The 23,887-nt window shown below is 37.9% G+C and overlaps 1 protein-coding gene across 1 annotated transcript in view; it reads left to right on the top strand.

The window, feature by feature from the left end:
- The first annotated feature begins 1,448 nt into the window (after positions 1–1,448).
- The window catches only part of ORC5 (origin recognition complex subunit 5), a 74,219-nt gene continuing 51,780 nt past the window's right edge, over positions 1,449–23,887 (top strand). The window contains exons 1-5 of the mRNA XM_040260781.1: positions 1,449–1,660; positions 5,316–5,408; positions 7,913–8,113; positions 13,133–13,207; positions 18,562–18,673. Coding sequence (XP_040116715.1) covers positions 1,589–1,660; positions 5,316–5,408; positions 7,913–8,113; positions 13,133–13,207; positions 18,562–18,673 — 553 coding nt within the window. The 5' untranslated portion in view covers positions 1,449–1,588. The remainder of the gene's footprint in view (positions 1,661–5,315; positions 5,409–7,912; positions 8,114–13,132; positions 13,208–18,561; positions 18,674–23,887) is intronic.

Below are 23,887 nucleotides of genomic sequence, written 5' to 3'. Positions count from 1 at the left end.
ATGCTGAAAGCTCATCTTCTCTGTTCACCAGTGTAATCAAATCTCAGAGACAGAGTTTTGGGTGAAGTAGGAAAGGATAGCTTTATTATTTTGTCAGGCAAAGTTGTGGGGATGGGCAGTGGACTAATGCCTTTAAAAGTGTTGTGTCCCAATTTGGGGAAGATAGTGAGAAGTTTTATTGTAATTGTTCAAAAGAGTGTGAGCAGCTTGCTGACGTTCTTCTGATGGGTTGGTAGTGAGGTTAAGTAGGCGCCAACATTATCACCCTTCAGGTCCAACTGGTCTGGGGTCAAAAAGCTTACGGGCAGCCTACTATCATTAACATTTTATTTCTCCCAGTGGAGTGGGGGTTCAGTATCCGCAAAATGCCTAAAATGTTGTGGGAGTCCTTTGATGGGGAAACAGGACCCGGTCCCAAGGCTGATCTTGACTGTTTCTCCCTGGGGTCACAGGACCCGGTCCCAAGGCTGATCTTGACTGTTTCTCCCTGGGGTCACATCACCTACCTTGGCTAAGTAACAACCGCTTGAATGTGCCCACTGGAACTCAGGCATGGTCATGGAGGCTGATTGAAGGCTATTTTCTGTTATCAAGGAAATGGGGGACACAGAAATGCTTTGTGCATAGGAGGCTCACAGGACCCGGCTGGGCAGCAGTATGAACAGTTCAACAACTCTTCCAAAGTCTCTCTGAGCCAATGGCCCCAGTCCAGCAGCTTTCGGACCCCAAACCCTCTTTTTAACACACATTTCTATCTGCTTCTATACTTATTTTCACAGTCTTTTAGCGTCTGGTTTTTAGTAAGTGTTCCACAAACAGCCTAATGCTAAAAGGAACGTTATTTTTCACTCTTGTTGCCTTCAGCAACTCACACCAGAACGTCCTCACGTTGAGGGGGAGAGGCACTACCAGATGTTCTCACTTTTAGGCTTGCACTAAGGCTATTATTTCCAAATTGTTTGTTCAATGCTATCAGTCTCCGCTCCTCACCCACCCACCCACCACCACTGGAGACCATCTTCCCATACCCTCCTGAAGAAAAAAACAAAAAAACCCACTTTTTGAGAATATTGGTCAACTGAGCCCACCTTCCTCAGCTGCCTGTGTGGAGGGGGGCCCTCCGCTCCACAACCTCCTTTCCCTCAGGGGTGAGGCTACAAGACAAACTTATCCATCACTTAAAGGTTTCTAAACTTGGCGCCTCTAAGCGGGAAAACTGAAGCCACGGGTTCTCTGCTTACTGGGAGCCTGCGGGGGCCCCCTCAGCTCCTTTCAGCACTGCTTCTGTTCGTTCTTTCGACTTATAGGTGGCAAAGACCACAGGCCTAGATGCCCACCACAAGAAAATAGAAGCGGAACAGCCCCTCGGTGGCGCCAAAGCCCTACAGCCTCGGGCCTTCAAAGACTAGGGAGGGGTCGACGCTCCTCTTGCGCGCTGACGTCACGCCGACGCTCGGCCACGCCGGCTCCTCCCAGAAGCCCGCGAGTCCGGTTTCCGGCGGGAGCATGGAGACCCTGGTGTAGGTGAAGCTAGGCTTTTGGACCCGGAGCTGGCCACGGGCTTCTCTGTCCTCTGGTAGCTGCCAGAATGCCTCACCTGGAAAATATGGTGCTTTGTCGCGAGTCCCAAGTGTCCACCTTGCAGTCCGTGTTTGGAGAGGTATTGTCGTCCAGCTATCTTTTCTCTTCTAAATCCCGGAGGCAAAGAATTTCATGGTCTTGGCGACAGTTTTCAGTTTTTAAATTTTCGTTCGAATTGAGGGGCCATAGACTATGTTTGCGTTTAGATAGGGGATGTTATAGGTCTGTCGCACTCCTCACCCAAAGTAACTTCTGAGGAGTTTTTTGAACTGTACTGGCCCGCTAACCTCGTTGGCCCAGGCATGTTTTCTTACACACGCCAAGTTTTGAGAGAGCGTTAATACAGAGTAGCAACTCAAAGTTGCTTCTTACCCCAGCTGTATAGGATTTTATTCAACAGGTGTGTTTGCACAGTGTTACTTATTCAAATCTGAATCCCCTCCGTTTCAGTGAGGTAGTTGATCTAAGTCCTGTGTGGATGGGTGATTGCTGGGAAGGCCAGTAAGGTCCGTCGTAGTGCATCTGGTTTAAAACGTCAATGGCTTTTCCAGCGTTATTAAAGCACAGAAGAGGTGTAGTCTTGGCTTAACTAGCAGTTTGGGTGATGCCTAAGAGAAGAGGTTAAGTTTCCTCTGGATGAACACCACTAGGGAGTCCTTTCCGTAGGACCTTGCATTCATCAGTTGAATACTTTAATCTACTTTTTAATTATATTCTGGTGGCCTTTAGTGAGCCTTTGCTTCAGATTCATGAATGAGACTTGGAATTAATCAGATTCGGATCTCATCTAAAGGAGAGTAAATGAGAATTTAGAGTCATACTCATGTACTCCCCCTACGCCTCAGATTTTTCTTGAGTACTGCTTTCATCCAACTAGCCGATGGCAGCCTAGGGTGGCCTGTGAAGTGTTAGTGGAAAAGTACCAGCCTCCTAAAGGGGCGCATTAGTTAGGGAAGATGTCAATGACTGCATCCTCAGTCAATATTCTAGTTAATTGTACTTACCCATATTATCACTGAAACATTTTCTTGGTAATACCTCATGCATTAATTCCCTGGAGTAACAGACCCAGATCTCTCCAAACAGAAGTGGTGCTCCTGAAAATGAATGTTAGCAAATAGAGATGAGTAGTGGTATAGACCAGAGAAACAAATCATGTTTAACAGTTTTAATAGCACTTTTCTGTAAGGCGCAGTGCATGTGGGAGATGCAAAGATTTGTAAAAAAAAGAAAAAAAAAAACGGGTTCATATTTCTAAGCAGACTCATTTATGTATTCAGGGAATTGTTACTGAGCACCTTCTCTGTTCCAGGCACAATGCCACATCCAGAATTATTAGGTTATGTTAGATTTATGAAGGTGAAAGGTTAAATAACAGTGCAAGAGTTCAATTCTGGGTAACACTAGAAAAGATGATGTAAGGTGGAGTATTATTAAACACCTTTTGGATGCAGATAAGTATGGCAGGATTTCCAAAAAATGAGAATTTCAGTGTAGCTTGAAAAAGTGTCCTAATGAATATCTTGAGCTTCTCTTGAAAGGTGAAATATAGTATTTGGATAGCGGAGATGCTCAGAAAGCTTTCATTTAGTTCTTGAGACAGAATTTTTGAGCTAGTTAATTTGCAAGATGCTTATGTATAAACTTAAGAAAAGAATCCATGAATTAGAACATCCATTTTTAGTTTATTGGGCTGCTATTGCCATAGGCGTTTGCCATTAATATTTTCCTGTATAAACTGAGTTCCTCCTTTGTCTTGCAAAAAGGAAATTTGTAACTTGGTGGCTAGAATGTAATAAATGTCTGTGACTACAGTTAACCCTTGAACAATGTGGAAATTAGAGATGCTGACCTCCTGTGTAGTGTAAAATCAGTGTGTAACTTTTGACTTCCCCAAAACTTAGCTACTAATAGTCTTACAGATAAACAGTCAACTAACACATATTTTGTGTATTATATGTATAATATTTTGTTCTAATTTACAATAAAGTAAGCTTTAGAAAAGGAAATATTATTAAGAAAACCATAATAAAGAGAAATACATTCACAGTACTAAACTGAGTTTATCAGTGCCATAAGTTTACGTTGTCTACAAGATGAATTGTCTGTCAGTATGTACATCAGTATTGTCTTAATGCAAAGCATTGGGCATTTTATACATATTAGAAGGAAGAAGGGTGGAGAAAATGGGAAGAGGGAGAGGGAGAGAAGGAAGGGAGAGGCTGGGAAACACAGACATACTCTATGGTACTGTAATCCTTTGAAAGCCAAGTTATAAAACAAAACTAATACATTGTTAATTTTATATTAAATATCCCTCACCTTATGACTTTGTAAGGCTATACTATTATCTGTATGTATTTTATGCTTCATGGCATATCTAATTTTTTCTTAATTTTTTCTGTATTTTTAGGCTATGTCGTTCTTCTGTGAGTTTTTGCAAATTGTTGCAAATCTCCAGAATTTTTTCTATATATTTATTGAAAAAAATCCATGTATGGGTGAACCTAGGAAGTTCAAAACCTGTGTTGTTCAAGGGTCAACTGTACTGTTGTAGTAGTAGGTGGTGATCATAGAGACTCTACTTTTTCATGGAAATTGAATTGTCACCCAGTTTTCTTGTAATTATTTTTTAAGTGTATGTGAATTCTTTCAAAGCATATTTTGTCTCTGATTTTTGTACTCTTTAGTGCATCATGGTTTTCAGTGTTTAGTTGTTATCTAATAAATGTTCACTGAATTAATGAAGCGTATTTGCAATATTGACCAGACCATAGAGAGATGTTTGACACTTTTTACTTTTCTCTAGGCTGCTAACTCATAATGTACTGCTGGAGAATCTTGGGAATAGATGTTGAAATGTATGCTGTGTAGATTTGGTTGTTGAAAACGATGATGATATGTATACATTTAGGCCAGGGTAAGTGTAGTATACATAATTCAGAAGTATTCTGTAAGTTTTCCTTAGAACAGGGGATTCTTGAAATTCTAGCCCTGTGATTCTGTATGCTTAGTTTCAAAGCTTTAAAATGTACAGTGAAGTTGCAGCCTGTGAACTTAGATTCTATAAAAAAAGAGCTAAGAAAAAGAAGTATGATCAGAATGGTTCTTAAAGAAATCTGTTAAATCTCCCATAAATTTGAAAATACAAGCAGATATATATGTATCTATATAATAATAAAATATTTAAGTGTGTATATATATATCTGAAGGAGATCAGCCCTGGGATTTCTTTGGAAGGAATGATGCTAAAGCTGAAACTCCAGTACTTTGGCCTCCTCATGCGAAGAGTTGACTCACTGGAAAAGACTTTGATGCTGGGAGGGATTGGGGGCAGGAGAAGAAGGGGACGACAGAGGATGAGATGGCTGGATGGCATCACTGACTCGATGGATGCGAGTCTGAGTGAACTCCGGGAGTTGGTAACGGACAGGGAGGCCTGGCGTGCTGCAATTCATGGGGTCGGAAAGAGTCGGACACGACTGAGCAACTGAACTGAACTGATATATATATAGTAATACGTCATGTATAATACATAGGCCAAATAAGATTTTTCCAGGAATTTTGAGAAAGAGTAGAGTTGAATTTAAGTAAGTTTAAAGTATAATGATGAATTAACTAAATGCTCACTGTTGAAAAAATTTGGATTAAATAATTTATCCTGTAAAACTTTCACAAGTTGATAAATGTTTATGTTTGTGCGTGCAGATTGATATTTGCCTTTTTTCCCCTAGAGACATCATTTCAGTTTTCCGTCTATTTTTATTTATGGACATACTGCCAGTGGAAAGACCTATGTAACACAAACTTTGTTGAGAAGTTTAGAGGTAAGACTACCCCAAGCTCAGTGTTAATTGATTTTTATTCGTAGATTCCTAGAAATGGAAGGGATCTGGGAGATGTTTAGTTTAAACTTAGGGTTTGTCGAAATTTATTTTTAATCTTTTCTTTGTCCTCACTCTCTTAGTAAATTGAATAGTAAACGTGTTCTGTGGATTCTGTATCATTAATATCTTGACTTCGTGTAGCTTTAATCATAGCCATTGCTGCTGAGTTTCATTTATTGTGTTTGTTTCATTTATTTCCACAACAGTTTTCTAAGTGCAGCCTGTTCTTCACCCTGCAGCTAGTCCATGAAAATCTTAAATAAGATCTTTAGCAAAATGTTCAGGTGTTTTGCCTGGTATATAAGACCCTCCGTGAGCAGAATTCAGTTTATCTTTCGTAATGTAATGCCTAAGAATTTCAGACCGAATCTAGTAGGCTTATGTTCCTCTTCTAGGTTCACGCCTTAGTGCTCTCCCCATCTGAAAAGTGGGGCTAATAGCAACAACATATGGAATTTTTGTGAGAATTCAGTGAGTTAATATATGACAAGTACTTACCATAATACTTGGTGTATAGTAAGCACTCAGTAAAGGTTAGATGCTATTACTCATGATTATTGCGTCACCTCATTTTGTATCCTAAACCAGGGATGGGCAAACTTTTTCTTTAATGGCCAGATAGTAAATATTTTAGGCTTGTGGGCCAGGTACTTTCTATTACAACCTCTCAACTCCTTAGTAAGAAAGCAGCCGTGGACAGTATCTATCTGAATGGACTTAGCTGTGTTCTCATACAGCTTTGTATATCAGCAGGCTGTTGTTTGCTACTCCTGGTCCCAACTTTAGCTCACAGTGTGTGTGTTTTGTATGGCATACTGGAGTGTTGACAATTCTTGCTGTTTCTTACTTTGATCCCTGGGCATACACTGTTCCCTCTGCTTGGAATCACTTTCTTACACTCATTCTCTCCACCTTTCCTACCCTGGAGTGCACACGGCCCTGACTCAGGCATTTGTGTTTGTAAGTCCCTGTAGGAAGTGTCCAAAAATAATGTATTTTGAATAAAAGCATGAAAATTGAATACGAAAGTTCCATATTTAAGGACTGTATTTCATTTTTTAATGTATCATGATTTTTGCTGCTAGTTAATCATTGTAATAAATGATTATCACGACTTTTTGTACAACTTTACAAAGAGACATTTAGGATATGTTGCCATTAAAGGCCATAGATAGCACACACACACAGTAAGCAAGACAGTTACTCATAACAGAGATAGTGTAGACTCTAGTTCATAAAGGAGTGGGGGTAAAGGATGTCAGAAAATGCTGGTGAAATTGTGCCTAAGTAAATATATTGTAGCCTTACTTACACTGTTCCTTTGGAAAAGAAAAGCTTCATTGGGTGAGATTTATAGAGCGTCACTAAAACTGGTTATGTTGTTTAGTCGCTAAGTCATGTCTGACTCTTTTGGGACCCCATGGACTGTAGCCCGCCAGGCTCCTCACTCCACGGAATTTTCCAGGCAAGAATACTGGAGTGGGGTGCCGTTTCCTTACTCAGGGGATCTTTTCAAGCCAGGGATTGAACCTGCATCTCCTGCCTTGTCAGGTGGATTCTTTACCACTGAGCCACCAGGGAAGACCAAAAATAGCTACAGGTGCCATGCCTCTGAGCCATCAGTACTGCTTTGTGATTTCATTTTGAGAACAGACTATATTTGTAAGTCTTTTGTTTCTTCATTGCTTCTGGAGTTAATTCCATTTTGGTAATTCTTTAAATGAAAAGTTCATTCTCAATCCTCACAGGTGTATTACTGTGGTTTCTAACTTAATTTTAATTAGCATTTTTTTAAATCTAGATGTGTCCATCATTAAAAATATTATCTTAAAATTATAAATAAATTCTTAATAAGAATTTTAACATTCACATGTCCTTGGGGTTCTTTTTATGAATTCTTTAGAAGAGAATACAAGTTTTCTTTGAATCCCTGTTGGAAACAAATGAAAATTCAAATAATTGAAGTGAGTTAAATGGAGGGACTGTTTTACAAAGGTTGAAGAAATGTTAAGGGAACCAGTAAGGGATGGTGATGTGCTGAGAGCCTGTAGCTCCCTCAGACTTAAATGGACCATCAGAAGGGACTGTAAAGGCCCAGCAAGAGGTGTAATCTGTGACAAGGGCTGCCCAGCTCAGCCTTTAGGAGAAGATAGAGCCACTGTCAAGCTCTGGGCCACTGAGGGATGGGAGAGGGAGTCAAGGGAATACTCAGGTTTTTTTCTCTCACCACTCTTCGTCTGTCTCCTCGTTCTTCCCATTGACTGAATCCACTAGATCCAGAAAAACTAGAGTCTGAGCGATGCAGTCTGCAGTGGTCATCCTCGGAGGGCACAGAGGAGTTTGGAGAATGGTGGGGTATAGATTCAGAGGGCAAATGGGATATCCAGTAAAGCCATTATTGTGTTTGTGTGTTTTCTGTTTACACTTTCTGTTTTTGTTTTCAGCTTCCACATGTCTTTGTGAATTGTGTTGAGTGCTTTACCTTGAGACTGCTTTTGGAACAAATTTTAAACAAATTGAATCATCTTAGTTCTTCAGAGGGTGAATGTTCTACTCATATAACTTGTGAAATATTTAATGACTTTGTTCGCTTATTTAAACAAATAACTGAAGCTGAAAATCTCAAGGATCAGACTGTATATATTGTAAGTAATTTAATTTCATTATATCATCTCTTACTTGAAAACTGATCTGTTAAATCAGTTTCCATATTTTTTTGAGACCCGTTATGTACAGTGCATTGTAGGTGCTTATGTGATATAAAAAATGTTTGATATATTTCTTTTTTTAAACTGAGGTATAGTTTTTCAATTGAGGTATGTATAGTTGATGTGCAATATAATAGAAGTTTCAGGTTTACAGTGTAGTACACCTGAAACATTGATTCGGACAGGGAGGCCTGGCATGCTGCGATTCACCGGGTCGCAAGGAGTGGGACACAACTGAGCAACTGAACTGAACTGACTCCTTTTATAGTTACTATAAAACATTCACTATATTCTCTGTGCTCTACAATGTATCCTTGTAGCTTATTTATTTTATATGTAGTAGTTTGTACCTTTTAATCCCCTACCCTTATGTTGCCCCTTCCTCATTCCCTGTGCCCACTGGTAACCACTGGTTTGTTTTCTATGTCTGTGAGTCTATAGATGTAGTTCTTATCTAAAGGGAGCTTCAGTTTAGTAGAAGAGTTATGATTTACTCATATATGACTACATGTAGAATATAGTTAGTGATAACACTGATAGGCAAAGCACTGATCCAGGTACATCTGGTACAGCCTCATAATGTGATAACATCTGAGATGGAGCTAAAAATATTGATTAAGGTGTTATTAGGAAGAAAATAAGAGAAATTTCAGATGGAGGAAATTAGGCAAAGGCATGTAGATGGGAATGGAGCCTAGGGAATACCAAATACTCTGGTCTTTGTGGGTTATAAAATATGAGGGAAGACAAAGAAGACTAGAAAAGTGGGAGGGAGTAGACCATGGAGTGTCTTGAAAACCATACTAATGTGCCTTATTTCGTTTCCTAGGCAGTGAGAGGAAGATCTACTAGAGCAATAAGCATGCTTTAGGAAAATTGCTCTGAAGGCATGTTGAATAGATAGATGGGAGTGAATTGAAAGACATAGGCTAGATGGTTTTGAGGCTCTTGTAACTGTTTTCATTAGAGGCAGTTTGGGCCTGGATTAGAGTTGGGGTAGAAAATGCAGAAAAGAATAAATGTAAGAGACAGCAAAGGTCAAATTTGTCAATTGTGTATGGGGTACATCTGGGAAAGATGAATCATTTGATTTTAGATTAACTTAGTTTGAGTTTAACTTGTTACATCAATTTGAAAATAATTAGCAGACAACTGAAAGTATATAATGTGCTTTATGTTAGTGAATTTTTATAATACTTTAATCTTACTTTAAAAATGATTATCTCCGGAATTGAAATTAAATTTTAATATAATACCGTCTCATAACAGCTAAGTTATAAACTCATTGAAAGGACTAAGTTTTATGCATTCTTGCTCTTCTTAAATGTATAAAACAGTTCCTTCCACTTTTTAATTTTGTTCATTTATTTATGCAAATATCCCAGGCACTGTTTTAGATACTGGAGATAGAACAGGGACAAAAGAGTCTTTGCCCACTTGGGGCTTATAATCTAATTGAAAAAGGTAGATAATAAGCAAGTTAATATGTAGTATGTTGGATGTGGTACATTAGAGTAAGGCAGAATCAGCTGGGCAGGGGAAAATAGTTATTTTTTAAGCGAGAAGGGCAGAGAAGATCTCACTGAGATAATGATAACAGAGCTGAAACTGTACGGAAGAAAGGGGCAAGCCATGAAAATATCTAAAAAAAAAAAAGAGTATTCCAAGCAGAGAGACTTATGTGAGCATACAGAGTTGGAGTATCAAGAAGGCCATTTTGGCTGGAATAGTTTAAGTAAGAGGGGAGAGGGGTAATGCTGAGAAAGAAAAAGTACAAGATAGAAGCATGCAGACTAGTGTTATGGGTTAATTTGTTTCCTCTGAGAAGTTGTTGAAGTTTCCTCCAAAAAGTATGTTGAAGTTCTAGCCCCTAAAACCTCAAAATATGACCTTATTTGTAAATGGGATCATTGTGGTTCTAATTAAGTTGAGGTCATACTAGAGGATTGGGCCCCTCATCCAATATGACTGATGTCTTAGTGAAAAAGAAGAAATGTAGAGACAGACATGCACAGAGGGAGAATGCCATATAAAGATTGGAGGTATGCTGCCACGAGAGCTAGAAGAGCTAGAAGAGAGGCCTGATACAGCTCCTTCTCTAGCACCTTTACAGAAAGCACGGCCCTGCTTGATCTGATACTTACAGCAACTTGATATGATACTTATAGCCTCCACAACTGGGAGATAATAAGTTTCTCTTAAGCCACGCTGTTTGCAGAGTTTTGTTATGGTGAAGGTGAAGTCGCTCAGTCGTGTCCAACTCTTTGCAACCCCGTGGACTGTAACCTACTAGGCAGCTCCGTCCATGGGATTCTCCAGGCAAGAATACTGCCGTCCATGGGATTCTCCAGGCAAGAATACTGGAGTGGATTGCCATTTCCTTCTCCAGGGGATCTTCCCGGCCCAGGGAGCCCTAGGAAACTAATACAACTAGTTACAAAGTTTTTGTGCAGCTGAAGGCATGACGTCATGATCTGAGTGAAGAAAACTACAGCAGGTGGGGTCTTGCTGGGGGAAAAATAGTGAGGAATTTGTTTTGGGGCACGTAAAGTCCAAGTAGAGATGTTGAGTTGGCACTTGGACACTTGGCGTCTGAGGTCAAGAGAGGTCCAACATGGAAATACCATTTTGGATTTCTGAGCATGTACTTTAAGCTTCAAGATAGGATTAGGTCACCAGCAGAGTGAGAGAGTTAGGAAAGAGTTGAGTCCAGTGACTGAGTACTGCGGTGCTCCAGTATTGAGGTAGTGAAGAAATTAGCAGACAGAAGATATCATTGATGTACAAATAAAACTTAGATAGCAAATAGTCTTGGAAGCCTCTCTAGGCTTCCCCTTTCCTGGACCTTTGACTAGAAAAAGTAGACTTTTGTTGGAGTGCTTGTGGTCTCTTCTCCTTGGCCTTTCTGTGTTGTAGGCTTCTTCAGCTCTACACGAGGCAAGAAAATAACTTAGACAATTCACCCTCCGAAGTGAGTTGTCATTCTTCTGGTCCTGAGGTCCCTAGCTAGTTTGCCTTCTTTCTACCTTTCAGAGCCTTATTTGTTTTGTATGTAATACTCAAGATTCTTAATTTTACTTAGGAGGATTAGGAAAAAGTACATCTGCTCCATCTTAGAGTAAGTACATAGTAAAGAATTAACAACTGCTAGAATAGTTTTGCACCGACCTTGATTTATGCTAAGGCTACTTAAATTAACCCACAGTTGGTTCTTTTACCATTAGTACAAATATCACCGTGGTAGAAGAAGGCATATACAATTTTTGTATTATTATGAAAATAGTTTTGACCTCACCAACCACCTGATAGAGGATCAGAAACAGCACACCCCCTGCCCTCACCTTACAGGGGCCTACAGATCACACTTAAAAGCCAGTGATACAGAATATACGTTGATCTTTCACTGGGTGGGATAGGCGACAAGATCATTGGAGGAGAGAGGGATTTAAGGAAATAAACAGTCTACCATATCAGGAGGTCATTTATGTAGATTTTTAAATATGCAAAAAATATAGGAGTTATGTCAGAAACATGATAGTCAGAAACTGTAACATTTAAAGAACAAGGAGGAACGACCCCAGAGTGTTGGGTGTCTCCAACAAGTAGAGTTTCAAAGCTGTGTCTTCAGGGAGAAGGACGGATCAATATTCTGTGAAGAGCCATGAGGAATCAGTGGGACCCAACTCATTTTTCAGGCCACATGGATCAGTGTAGGCATTCAGTGTTGTTTCTTAGATGACTAAACATTAAAGGTGAAAAAGTTTGTAGGTGTTTAGCATAGAACATTTAGAATAATTTTGTAGAATATGAGTTATATAATATATGAATTGATAAGATTCAGCACTTAGGAAATAATGCAGAAAGATGTTTGAGAATGTTTTCTAGTTAGTAAACATCCTTACAAATCAAATCTATTAGATTACTTTCATGTAAATTATTTTTTAAAATGTTTGAATTTGAATTAAAATTTTAACTTGAGTATTAGTTATTTGATAATTGCTTTTGAAGAAGTATCATTTATTAAAATACTATAAAACCAGTGGGTTAATTATATTGTCAGAAGAATGAACTATTACTGCTTCAGCTTTGTGTTTTGAATTAAAATGGGCATACAAATGGACCAATTAATTTGAATTAATCTGTGTCCTGTATTAGAGAGTTTTAAATGGAAATTGATGGGAAAATTGCATATTGAGAATACATAGTTGAGAAACTAATTTGTTTCTTTTTAGCAGTAAATAACTTTAGCTTTATTTTGTCTAAATGAATTAGGAATGAAATATCTTAAGTTGATTACTCTCATACATTGTTTCAAGCTGCCTATTAATCAGCAAACCAGATATAAAACATTTTGGATTATTCAGGGAAATAATATTATATTTTCTGCATTTTAATTTTATTCCTAATGTAAATGATTATAATTTGTAGCATAATCCCAGTAGTATTATCATAACACTGAACAAAAATTTAATCTTTCTTAACATCTTTGGTTTTCTAGCTAAAGGGTTTAGCATGCATTTACAAAGTTCAAGCAAGTAAAGTTTTACATATTGAAATTTAGAATTTTCTTCTCTCTCTCAGGTCAGAAAGCTTTGTAATTATTGGTATGTGGTAGACATTTATCTTTTATTAAGTGACATAAAAATGCACATAGTTTTATTTCATGTATACCTATAAGAAAAGGTCCTTAATATCTTAATTCACTATCTTTTTGATAGTTTATCTTTAAAACCTTTTTAAGTGTAATTATGACTTATTCTCTAAAATTTGGGTTAAAACATGTTAATAGACTTATTGACCTATTTGAAATGTCTTCCATAAATTTTAATACCATTTAAAATATTAATTCATGTCACATTTTTTAACATGGAAGGTTCAAATCTTGAATTATATTATGTAAATGCTTTGTGAAAGGACTTTTAAAATTGATTTTGACACTGTGGTTTTTTAAACAAGGTTCTGGATAAAGCCGAGTATCTAAGAGATATGGAAGCAAACCTTTTACCTGGATTTCTTAGATTACAAGAATTGGTAAGTGATGTGTGAATCTTTTTCCCCTATGGCCTAATCAGTAGATATGTGTTGTCAGTTTTTTCTTTTTGCCTATTGGATAGCTGAGAAATAATGTCTTAATATAAATTTGATATGGATTTCTCTATTATGAGTGAAGTTGAGGATTTTTTCAAAGTTTAATCAATTTGTGCTTTGATCACACTTATTCTTCAGTTATTTAGCTTTTATTTTTGATTGTGAAGTGGCTAACACTACTTTCTGTTAAAAGAATTTAGGTATTTACTAGAATAAATGATGGGAAAGGGCTAGACTTTGAACTGTCTGCAAGAATTTTAAAATTTTCTTTTCAGAAATATAAAATAGAATGATAGGTCTGCTCTGGATCATCTGACATTCTGTCTCATGGCCTCTCAGTTATTGGAACCAGCTTTGTGTTTCAACTTAAAATCGTGTTGGCACTGAATAATATTAATTAAGAAAGGGATCGATTTACTGTGTATCAACATATGTGTCAGGTGGAAACCAAATAATAATACAATGGCAACAACAGGTAGTAGTTTATAGTAGTTTGAGTAAAGGAAATCGGTGAGAGAGTTCAGTTTTCACCAATACCAGTTGGTATAGGAATACTAAACTCAAAAGGCTATTTCCTGTTGGTACCATATTGATGAAGTGAGCAAAGGTTTAGTTGAAGCAAAACAGTAATGTTCATCATATTCAAATAATGTTAATTTAAGTTTTATTGGCTTTATAGTCTTCTATTTAACTTGTAAATTAAAAGATTGGTTTTATAACTTTATAAATACCTTGAACATAAGTAGTTTATACCTACTTAGTTTTATGTCTCTATTATTTAAGTATAATATTAAGGGACATTATAATAAAAATTACAGGTTGGGGCATAGACTTGGATTACTGTAATATTGAATGCTTTGCCTTGGAAATGAACAGAGATTATTCTGTTGTTTTTGAGATTGCATCCAAGTACTGCAGTTTGGACTCTTTTGTTGACTATGATGGCTACTCCATTTCTTCTCAGGGATTCTTGCCCACAGTAGTAGATATAATGGTCATCTGAGTTAAGTTCATCTATTCCAGTCCATTTTAGTTCACTGATTTCTAAAATGTAGATGTTCACTTTTGCCATCTCCTGTTTGACCATTCCTACTTGCTTTGATTCATGGACCTAACATTCCAGGTTCCTTTGCAATGTTGTTCTTTACAGCATCGGACTTTACTTCCATCACCAGTCACATCCACAACTGGGTGTTGTTTTTGCTTTGGCTCCGTCTCTTTGTTCTTTCTGAACTTATTTCTCTACTGATCTCCAGTAGCATATTGGACACCTACCGACCTGAGGAGTTCATCTTTCAGTGTCCTATCTTTTTGCCTTTTATACTGTCCATGGGGTTCTCAAGGCAAGAATAATAAGTGGTTTGCCATTCCCTTCTCCAGTGGACCACATTTTGTCCGAACTCTCCACCACGACCTGTCTGTCTTGGGTGGCCCTACAAGGCATGGCTCATAGTTTCATTGAGTTAGACAGGGCGGTGGTCCATGAGATCAGTTTGATTAGTTTTCTGTGATTGTGGTTTTCATTCTCTTGGCTCTCTGATGGATAAGGATAAGAAGCTTATGGAGGCTTCCTGATGGGAGAGACTGACTGAGGGGGAAACTAGGTCTTGTTCTGATGGGTGGGGCCATGCTCAGTAAATCTTGAACACAAATTTCTGTTGATAGGGCTGTGTTCCCTCCCTGTTGTTTGACCTGAGGCCAAACTATGGTAGAGGTATTGAAGATAATGGTGACCTCCTTCAAAAGGTCCCATGCATGCACTGCTGCACTGCATACCCCCAACCCTGCAGCAGGCCACCGCCGACCCATGCCTCTGCTGGAGACCCCTGGACACTCATGGGAAAGTCTGTGTCAGTCTCTTTTGGGGTCACGGCTCCTTTCTCTTGGGTCCTGGTGCACACAAGGTTTTGTTTGTGCTCTCCAAGAGTCTGTTTCCCCAGCCCTATTAAGTTCTGATGGCTTTATGGTGGGGTTAATGGCGACCTCCTCCAAGAGGGCTTATGCCATACCCATGTCTGCTGCACCCAGAGCCCCTGCCCCTGAGGCAGGCCACTGTGGAACGTACCTCTGCAGGAGACACTCAAACACAGTTCTGGCTCGATCTCTGTGGGGTCTCTGGGTCCTGGTGCACACAAGGTTTGTTTGAACCCTCTGAGTGTCTCTGGTGGCTATGGGGTTTGATTCTAAACGCAGTTTCGCCCCTCCAACTTTCTTGCTGGGGCTTCTCCTTTGTCCTTGGATGTGGGGTATCTTTTTGTGGTGGGATCCAACATTCTCCTGTCGATGGTTGTTCAGCAGAGAGTTGTAATTTTGGCGTTCTCACAGGAGATGAGTGCACCTCCTTCTGCTCCACCATCTTCCTCCACCACATCATTCTGCTCCTTGTTGCTGGTCAGCTGGAGTTTGCTGCTCCTGAGAAATCTGTATGCAGGTCAAGAAGCAACAGTTAGAATTGGACATGGAACAGCAGACTGGTTCCAAATCAGGAAAGGAGTACATCAAGGCTGTATATTGTCACCCTGCTTATTTAACTTATATGCAGAGTACCTCATGAGAAATGCCAGGCTGAATGAAGCACAAGCTGGAATCAAGATTGCCAGGAGAAATGTCAATAACCTCAGACACGCAGATGACACCACCCTTATGGCAAAAAGTGAAGAAGAACTGAAGAGCCTCTTGATGAAAGAGGAGAGTGAAAAAGTTGGCTTAAAACTCAACATTCACAAAACTAAGATCCTGGCATCCAGTCCCATCACTTCATGGCAAATAGGTGGGGAAATAATGGAAACAGTGAGAGACTTTATTTTTGGGGGCTCCAGAATCACTGCGGGTGGTGACTGCAGTCATGAAATTAAAAGATGCTTGCTCCTTGGGAGAAAAGCTATGGTCAACCTAGACAGCATATTAAAAAACAGAGACGTTACTTTGCCAACAAAAGTCCGTCTAGTCAAAGCTGTGTTTTTTCCAGTAGTCATGTATGGATGTGAGAGTTGGACTGTAAAGAAAGCTGAGTCCTGAAGAATTGATGCTTTTGAACTGTGGTGTTGGAGAAGACTCTTGAGAGTCCTTAGACAGCAAGGAGGTCCAACCAGTCAATCCTAAAGAGAATCAGGCCTGAATATTCATTGGAAGGACTGATACTGAAGCTGAAACTCCAATACTTTGGCCACCTGATGCGAAGAACTAACTCATTGGAAAAGACCCTGATCCCTGGACAGATTGAAGATGGGAGGAGAAGAGGACGACCTTGGATGGCCTTCCTCACTCAATGGATATGAATTTTGAGTAACCTCTGGGAGTTGGTGATGGACAAGGAGGCCTGGCATACTGCAGTCCATGGGGTCACAAAGAGTCGGACACGACTGAGCTGATAATAAAAATTAAGTAAATATTTGGGGAGACAGTGCCTAGAACCTTTTCACCTTTAAAAGTTAAATGCATTACTCAAATTTGAGTAACTAAAAGTTCTAAACTGATTGCCACTTAAATCATTGTATGCTTAAGATTGACTCCTAAAATCTACTTTTACTAATAGTTTTGGGGGGGACATGTGGAGAAGACAGGAGAAAAGTAAGTATAACTCTTGGTGATGTAATCTGGAAGTCTTCTCATGTAGTCTAGCCTCTCCCAGTTTAATTATTTCTTGGCAGTTTACTACTGACACCAAGGATCTGTCCTCATTGAGTAGAGGTCTCTTCTTCTCTTTTTGTTGTGTTGTGTTGTGTTGAGTTTGTGGGATTTATTTTTGTTTTTGCCTGTATTCATCTACTGTTTCCCATTGCTTTGTTCAAGGACTCCTTGTCTGGTAGCCAGAGTGCATTCTTGCTGTCCTCTTGCCTTTCAGTAAAACTTACTCCCTTATTTTCCTCTGTGCCTAGTAACGGTGATCATGCATCCCGCCACAGTAGTTAGGCCATTCACTTTTTTTACTTTTAGTTATAGAAGCTATTTGAAGAAAATGAAACGATTCATAGTAAGCTCAGCTCCACCAGAAAAGAAAATTGTTGTTTTGATGTTTCTGAAAACATGCTTGATTTTTAAATGTGTATGTCATTGAAAAGAAATATAGCCAAAGCATTTCCCACTTTTTATATTAAATACTTATCAGAGTAAAATGAAGTTTAAATTATGATAGATATCACTGTAGTTGAAAGTGCTTTCAGATGAACAGATGAAAACCAACTTAAAGTCCTTTTAGACTGATAAATAGCCTCTATGTTTTAACCTCTCAATATTTTTTTAGCTGACTTTATAAAATGCTTTTGAATAATCATACTTTAGAGCAAAAGCAGCTCAATGCTTTGTAATGAAGATTGTGTTTAGAGTATGCCCTTTTATCTCTGTAGAAATCAGGAACTATTAAAAATTAATAAGATAAAAAGCATTTGAAAGTAAAAATCTTCTCTTTCATGAAGATGCTACATTTTCTATGGAGTCATTAATTTATTGAACTTAACTACCTTTGTTAGCCAGAAGTATATTTCTATGAATAATGAAAATTTGAATAAAAGATTACACATAAGTTAGAAACTATAAAAGTAAATCACCATCAAAGAATAGTGTAAGAGATTTGGTCCTAAGAATAGTTATAGAACAAAACAGATATCATATCTGTTACTCAACTTAGGAGGAAACATCCAAAAGAACATGAGAAGAATTAAAATTTGTGTTGGCAATGCAGAGGTGTCTACAGATAAATTCAAGCATTAGAATTAGCATTCATGGCCACTCTGTAGAAGGATAACATACACACTGAGCTTGTTCTCTTAATGTTGTTTATAGAATATTATAGTTTCAAAAGATGTCTGTTTACTTAACATTGGTATTTTGGATATTCATTCTTGTTTGTGTTTTTAATGTATGCTCATCATCATCTTCAACAAATATATTCTTTTCTGTGGGTACTATAGCCATTTCAGTTTTGCCTTTTTTGGTTTGTTATTTAAGTATATGGTTTGAAAACACCCATAGAAAGGTCTTATTTTAATCATTCAAGCAGATGTGTTTCTTAATTTCTATAAAATAAGTCCTTGTGTGACTGTGCTAGTGTTACATATAATTGAATTGTCAATTAACCTGAAAGTTTTATGGAAATTTTAAGTAATTATGTAGGAAAATTTGCATATAAAGATGAGCTCCTTGATTAGGTTTTCTAAATATGGCTTATTAATATGCAAATAATTTGCTATATATTAGAACTTGGCTGGATTTATTTTGAAAGAAAAATTCAAATGGAATTATTATTCTGATTAAGATTTTTTAATGCAAGTTTACTTTTATTTATCTCTCTTTTACAGACTGACAGAAATGTGACTGTTATCTTTCTCAGCGAAATTGTTTGGGAAAAGTTTCGTCCAAATACCGGATGCTTTGAGCCATTTGTCTTGTATTTTCCTGATTATAGCATAGGTAAAATTGAATACATTGTTTTGACTAATGATATTCAGTAAAATATTTTTTTCTTGTTTTAAAGATTAATAGCATGTTCAAATGAGAATACCTTGATGTCTTAATCTATTAGGGTTTGCTGCCAATGTCAAATAAATGTTTATATTTCTGCACTTAATAGAGATTTTATTTTGGAACTATGAGAGGTGGTTCTCTTATAATTACTTTTTTTTGAATGAGCATTTCTCACGTATTTATGCTAATGGTGTATTTTCACATTTTTTTAGTCAGAACAGTAAGATATATATGTTGTGATTATAATATCCTTACAAGTGAAAATCAGACTAAGTTAGCAAAGCACATTAAAATTGTACTGAAATGTTCATATACCACGTGCCTGAGTTAAGTACTACCCAGAATGTATCTTTTAATTTTGTAAATCTCATTTTTCATTACTGTAACTCTTACAGAAGCAACTGCTAGTCCTTATTTTTGTGTGTGTGGGCTTAATCTTAAATTTCATAGATCTTAAATGATTTTTATCTTTGGAAAAGCACAATAGCTTTTTGTGTTTCTGAGTAGTTTTGTAGATTAATACTGTGCTGTTACTGTACAAATATGATACTTCTGATTCAAAGATTATAACTTAAGCATAAGGTGGTTAGAGGCTGTGAAAAAGATACCATTCCTTGACCTTGGCTTCAAAACACTGTCCCTTTGAACTAACAGCTATAAACATTGATTATTAAGATCAACACAGTTTTGCCTGTTTTCACAAGAACACAGCAGTCAAATAACACCTCCTGCCTTTGCTAATTAACTGAGATAGAAAAAAGAAGCCCAAAATAGATGAAGGGAGCCCTTATTTTTAATAGGGCTATGAAAATCACAAGGAGAAAAGGGTAGGAAGAAAGGATTTCATTAAAAAGTTTTTTTGTATTTAATGTCATGACTGTTAGATGTTAAAGTTTTTCGTGAACTATTTTAGGTTTAAATACTGAAAAATTATTTTGAAATGCTAGTTTTCTAGTGAAGTTGAAATTAAAGTATGTTATCATGAATTGTGGTTTTTTTTTTTCAAAAATTAGGATGTAAAGCATCACAGATGGAGACAATTTAAGGACATAATTAAAGTGATCTTGTTAATTTTTAAAAGTATAGGGAAGTGTAGATTTTTGAAAAGTATGATATGGAAACCAAGTTCATCTAGTTATGAAATTGTAGAGCCTTTAACATACCATTTTTTAAAAAAATTCAAAAGCACCATCACACAAGAAAATGTTAAAAAAAAAAAAAGTACTAATTGATAAGCCAAATTATAGCCAGAATAAGTAAGCATGGAACCTGGGCAAAAGGATAATCTTAGTGCCTGAGTCATCCAATCATAACTTGATACATATGTCATCTGTAGGACTATGTTATCCAACGTTCAGTACCCCCTTTCCTCCTAGCAGTATCAGGGCCTAATATGGATTTCTTGTTTTCTGGTCTCTCCCACAGGCAGACTGCTCATCTTTTGGAAATTCTTTTTTTTTTCCTTCAGTTGGATTATATTACAGTTAGTCAGGTTTTTGGTTTAGTTATTGGAATAACTAAATTCCAGTCAATTGGAATAATACTAACCTAGTAAACAATCTGAAAATCTCACTGACTTATAATTTCCCACCTCACAACCTTTGTGCAATTTTTATCTTACACTTTACATATATTACTGTTGGGGCTTTACAGAACTGAAAAGGCAAGGTGGAAAATATCTGTCATCACGTATCCTCCTAGAGATTTGTTCAGCCTTTTGGATAATGAATGTATACTTTCAACTTTGGAAATTTTTCAGCCATTATTTCTAAAAATATTTCATCTGTCCCCTCTGCTCCCGCCACCTTTTTCTGGGGCTGCATTACATGACCGTTAGATCTCTTGATATTGTCCTGCTGAATCTCTTATTTATTCATTTAAACTTCAGATCTTTTTTTGCTTAGTGTTTTATTTGCTTTAGCTTTTGTTTCTGTGTCTTCAAGTTCACTGACCGTTTTCTCTGCAAGTGTCTTCATCTGCAATTATCCAATCCAGTGGAAAGAGAAAAGGCAGAGGAACCAGAGATCAAATTAGAAAATTAGAAAAGGCAGAGGAACCAGAGGTCAAATTGCCAACATCCATTGGATCATAGAAAAAGCAAGAGTTCCAAAAACATCTACTTCTGCTTTATTGATTACACCAAAGCTTTTTACTGTGTGGATCAGGACAAACTGTGGAAAATTCTTCAAGAGATGGGAATTCCAGACCACTTGACCTGCCTCTTAAGAAATCTGTATGCAGGTCAAGAAGCAACAGTTAGAACTGGGCATAGAATAATAGACTGGTTCAAATTTAGGAAAGGAGTACATCAACACTGTATATTGTCACCCTGCTTATTTAATTTATATGCAGAGTACATCATGTGAAATGCTGGGCTGGATATGGAATCAAGATTGCCAGGAGAAATATCAATAACCTCAGATATGCAGATGACACCACCCTTATGGCAGAAAGTGAAGAAGAACTAAAGAGCCTCTTGATGAAAGTGAAAGAGGAGAGTGAAAAAGTTGGCTTAAAACTCGATATTCAAAAAACTAAGATCCTGGCATCTGGTCCCATCACTTCATGGCAAATAGGTGGGGAAACAATGGAAACAGTGAGAGACTTTATTTTGGGGGGCTCCAGAATCACTGCAGATGGTGACTGCAGCCATGAAATTAAAAGATGCTTGCTCCTTGGGAGAAAAGCTATGATCAACCTAGACAGTATATTGAAAAGCAGAGACATTACTTTGCCAACAAAAGTCCGTCTAGTCAAAGCTATGGTTTTTTTCGGTAGTCATGTATGGATGTAAGAGTTGGACTATAAAGAAAGCTGAGGGCTGAAGAATTGGTGCTTTTGAACTGTGGTGTTGGAGAAGACTTGAGAGTCCTTTGGACTGCAAGAAGATCCAACTAGTCGATCCTAAAGGAGATCAGTCCTGAATGTTCATTGGAAGGACTGATACTGAAGCTGAAACTCCAATACTTTGGCCACCTGATGTGAAAAACTGACTCACTGGAAAAGACCCTGATGCTGGGGAAGATTGAAGACTGGAGAAGGGGACGACAGATGATGAGATGGTTGGATGGCATCACTGACGCCACTGACATGGACATGAGTTTGTGTAAACTCCGAGAGTTGGTGATGGACAGGGAGGCCTGGAGTGCCGCAGTCCGTGGGATCACAGAGAGTTGGACACGACTGAGGGACTACTGAATCCAGTGGAATTTTTCTTTACAGATCTCATTATGCTTTTGTTTTCTTTTATCTCCTTGAGCATATAAGTATGTTTCTAATAGTTGTTTTAATGTCCTTGTGTACTAAGTCAATTACCTCTTTCATTGTGGTGGTGTTTCTATTGACTGATTTTTCTCTTTTATGGAAATCCATTATACTTTGTCATGTGCTTAGTAATTTTTGATTGAATGATAGATATTAAATTTTTTGTTGTTGCATGTTGGACTTTTTTCTGTTAATCATTTAAATCACTTGAAGATATGTTTGACCCTCTTGAAGTTATTTTTAAGCTCTTTTGGAGAGAGGGTTCAGGGCAAATTTTAGTTCCACTTCTAAGATACTTTTAAGTCCTTCTGGGTTCTCTGCTGAATGCTCAGTGTATTTAGTATAGTTTCTCTATTCTTACTGGTGGGAAAAATGAACAGATTATATCCGTGTCTGAACTCTGGAGATTATTTGACCTACAGCTCTCCAATAATTGTTTTCTTCCCCCAGAAGTTTTTCTTGCTTGTTTTTCTGGGCTTTTTCTCTATCTATGCATGCAAATAGGAGAAGGCAATGGCAACCCACTCCAGTACTTTTGCCTGGAAAATCCCATGGACAAGAGGAGCCTGGTAGGCTGCGGTCCATGGGGTCACTAAGAGTCAGACACGACTGAGAAACTTCACTTTCACTTTTCACTTTCATGCATTGGAGAAGGAAATGGCAACCCACTCCAGTGTTCTTGCCTGGAGAATCCCAGGGACGGGGGAGCCTGGTGGGCTGCCGTCTGTGGGGTCACACAGAGTCGGACACGACTGAAGTGATGCAGCAGCAGCAGCAGCAGCAGCATGCATGTAAATGTTGGCATTCAGCTAAGAATCAAAGGCAACACTTAATGCAGATTTCTGGGGCTCTTTCTCTGCATAGTGTCCTCTGATGCACTTTACCCTGTATATTCTAGTACCCTTAGCTTTCTCTACTCTCACCTCTGTCGCAACTCAGCTAAGATTAATGGGCTCCTTTTGCAACTCTACTGTACCACTGATGTAAGGTTTCCTCTGATTAGAAAGCCTGGCTGATGGTAAGACTCACCTCATTTCCCTTTTCTCTTATTAGAGTTCTTGGCTGCTTGATGTCTGAAAATAGTTGTTTTCTATATTTTGTCCAGTTTTTAGTTGTTTATTTATAGAAGAGTATTTCTGAACTAGAAATACTCCCTCATGACTGGAATCAGAAGTCCCTCTTTCTTCCATCCATCCAGTTATCTGTCAGCTTTTATATATAAATACCTTTATCTCCAAGTTTTAAGGTACTTTTTTCAAGTTTTTAGTGTTCAAATATTTATGTTTTAAATACTTGGTAACATTAAATTTAAAATTGCTATTAGGTGTAAAAATACATAGGCTTCAAAGTCAAATTTTGGACTTTGTATATTTTTTTTCAGTGGTTGTGTTATAAAATTGCAGATCTAGTAACAATCTCTATTTAGAATTCCTTCAGGATAACATTCTAGGCATGAGAATAGGCTTTAAAATGATCTTTTGGGAAGGGGGACTTTATTTGGCTTTTGGCGTTTTGTTTGGCCAGCTGCCCTGTTTAGCAGATCCTGTTAATACAACTATTTCTGAATTTCTGTATATTAGTATCCATTGATAGACTATATGTATTGTTATGTACCTGACTGACTGTGAGGAAAAAGAGAACAGTTAAAATCAAGGTCTGATGGTAAATGGCAAAGTATTCATAGTACAAATACTCAGAAGGATTCTTAAGAAAAAGGAAATTGACTTGATCAGAGCTTTCCATAAGAATTTTCACTTGAAAGTATTGTGATAGTCTTGAACCCTGTGGAACTAGGTTTACAGCACTGCTGCTGCTGCTGCTGCTGCTAAGTCATTTCAGTCGTGTCCGACTCTGTGCGACCCCATAGACGGCAGCCCACCAGGCTCCCCGACCCTG

This window comes from Oryx dammah, unplaced genomic scaffold, assembly GCF_014754425.2.
Source record: "Oryx dammah isolate SB20612 unplaced genomic scaffold, SCBI_Odam_1.1 HiC_scaffold_18, whole genome shotgun sequence".
Lineage (NCBI taxonomy): Eukaryota > Metazoa > Chordata > Mammalia > Artiodactyla > Bovidae > Oryx > Oryx dammah.
This window is presented reverse-complemented; position numbering and strand designations above follow the sequence as displayed.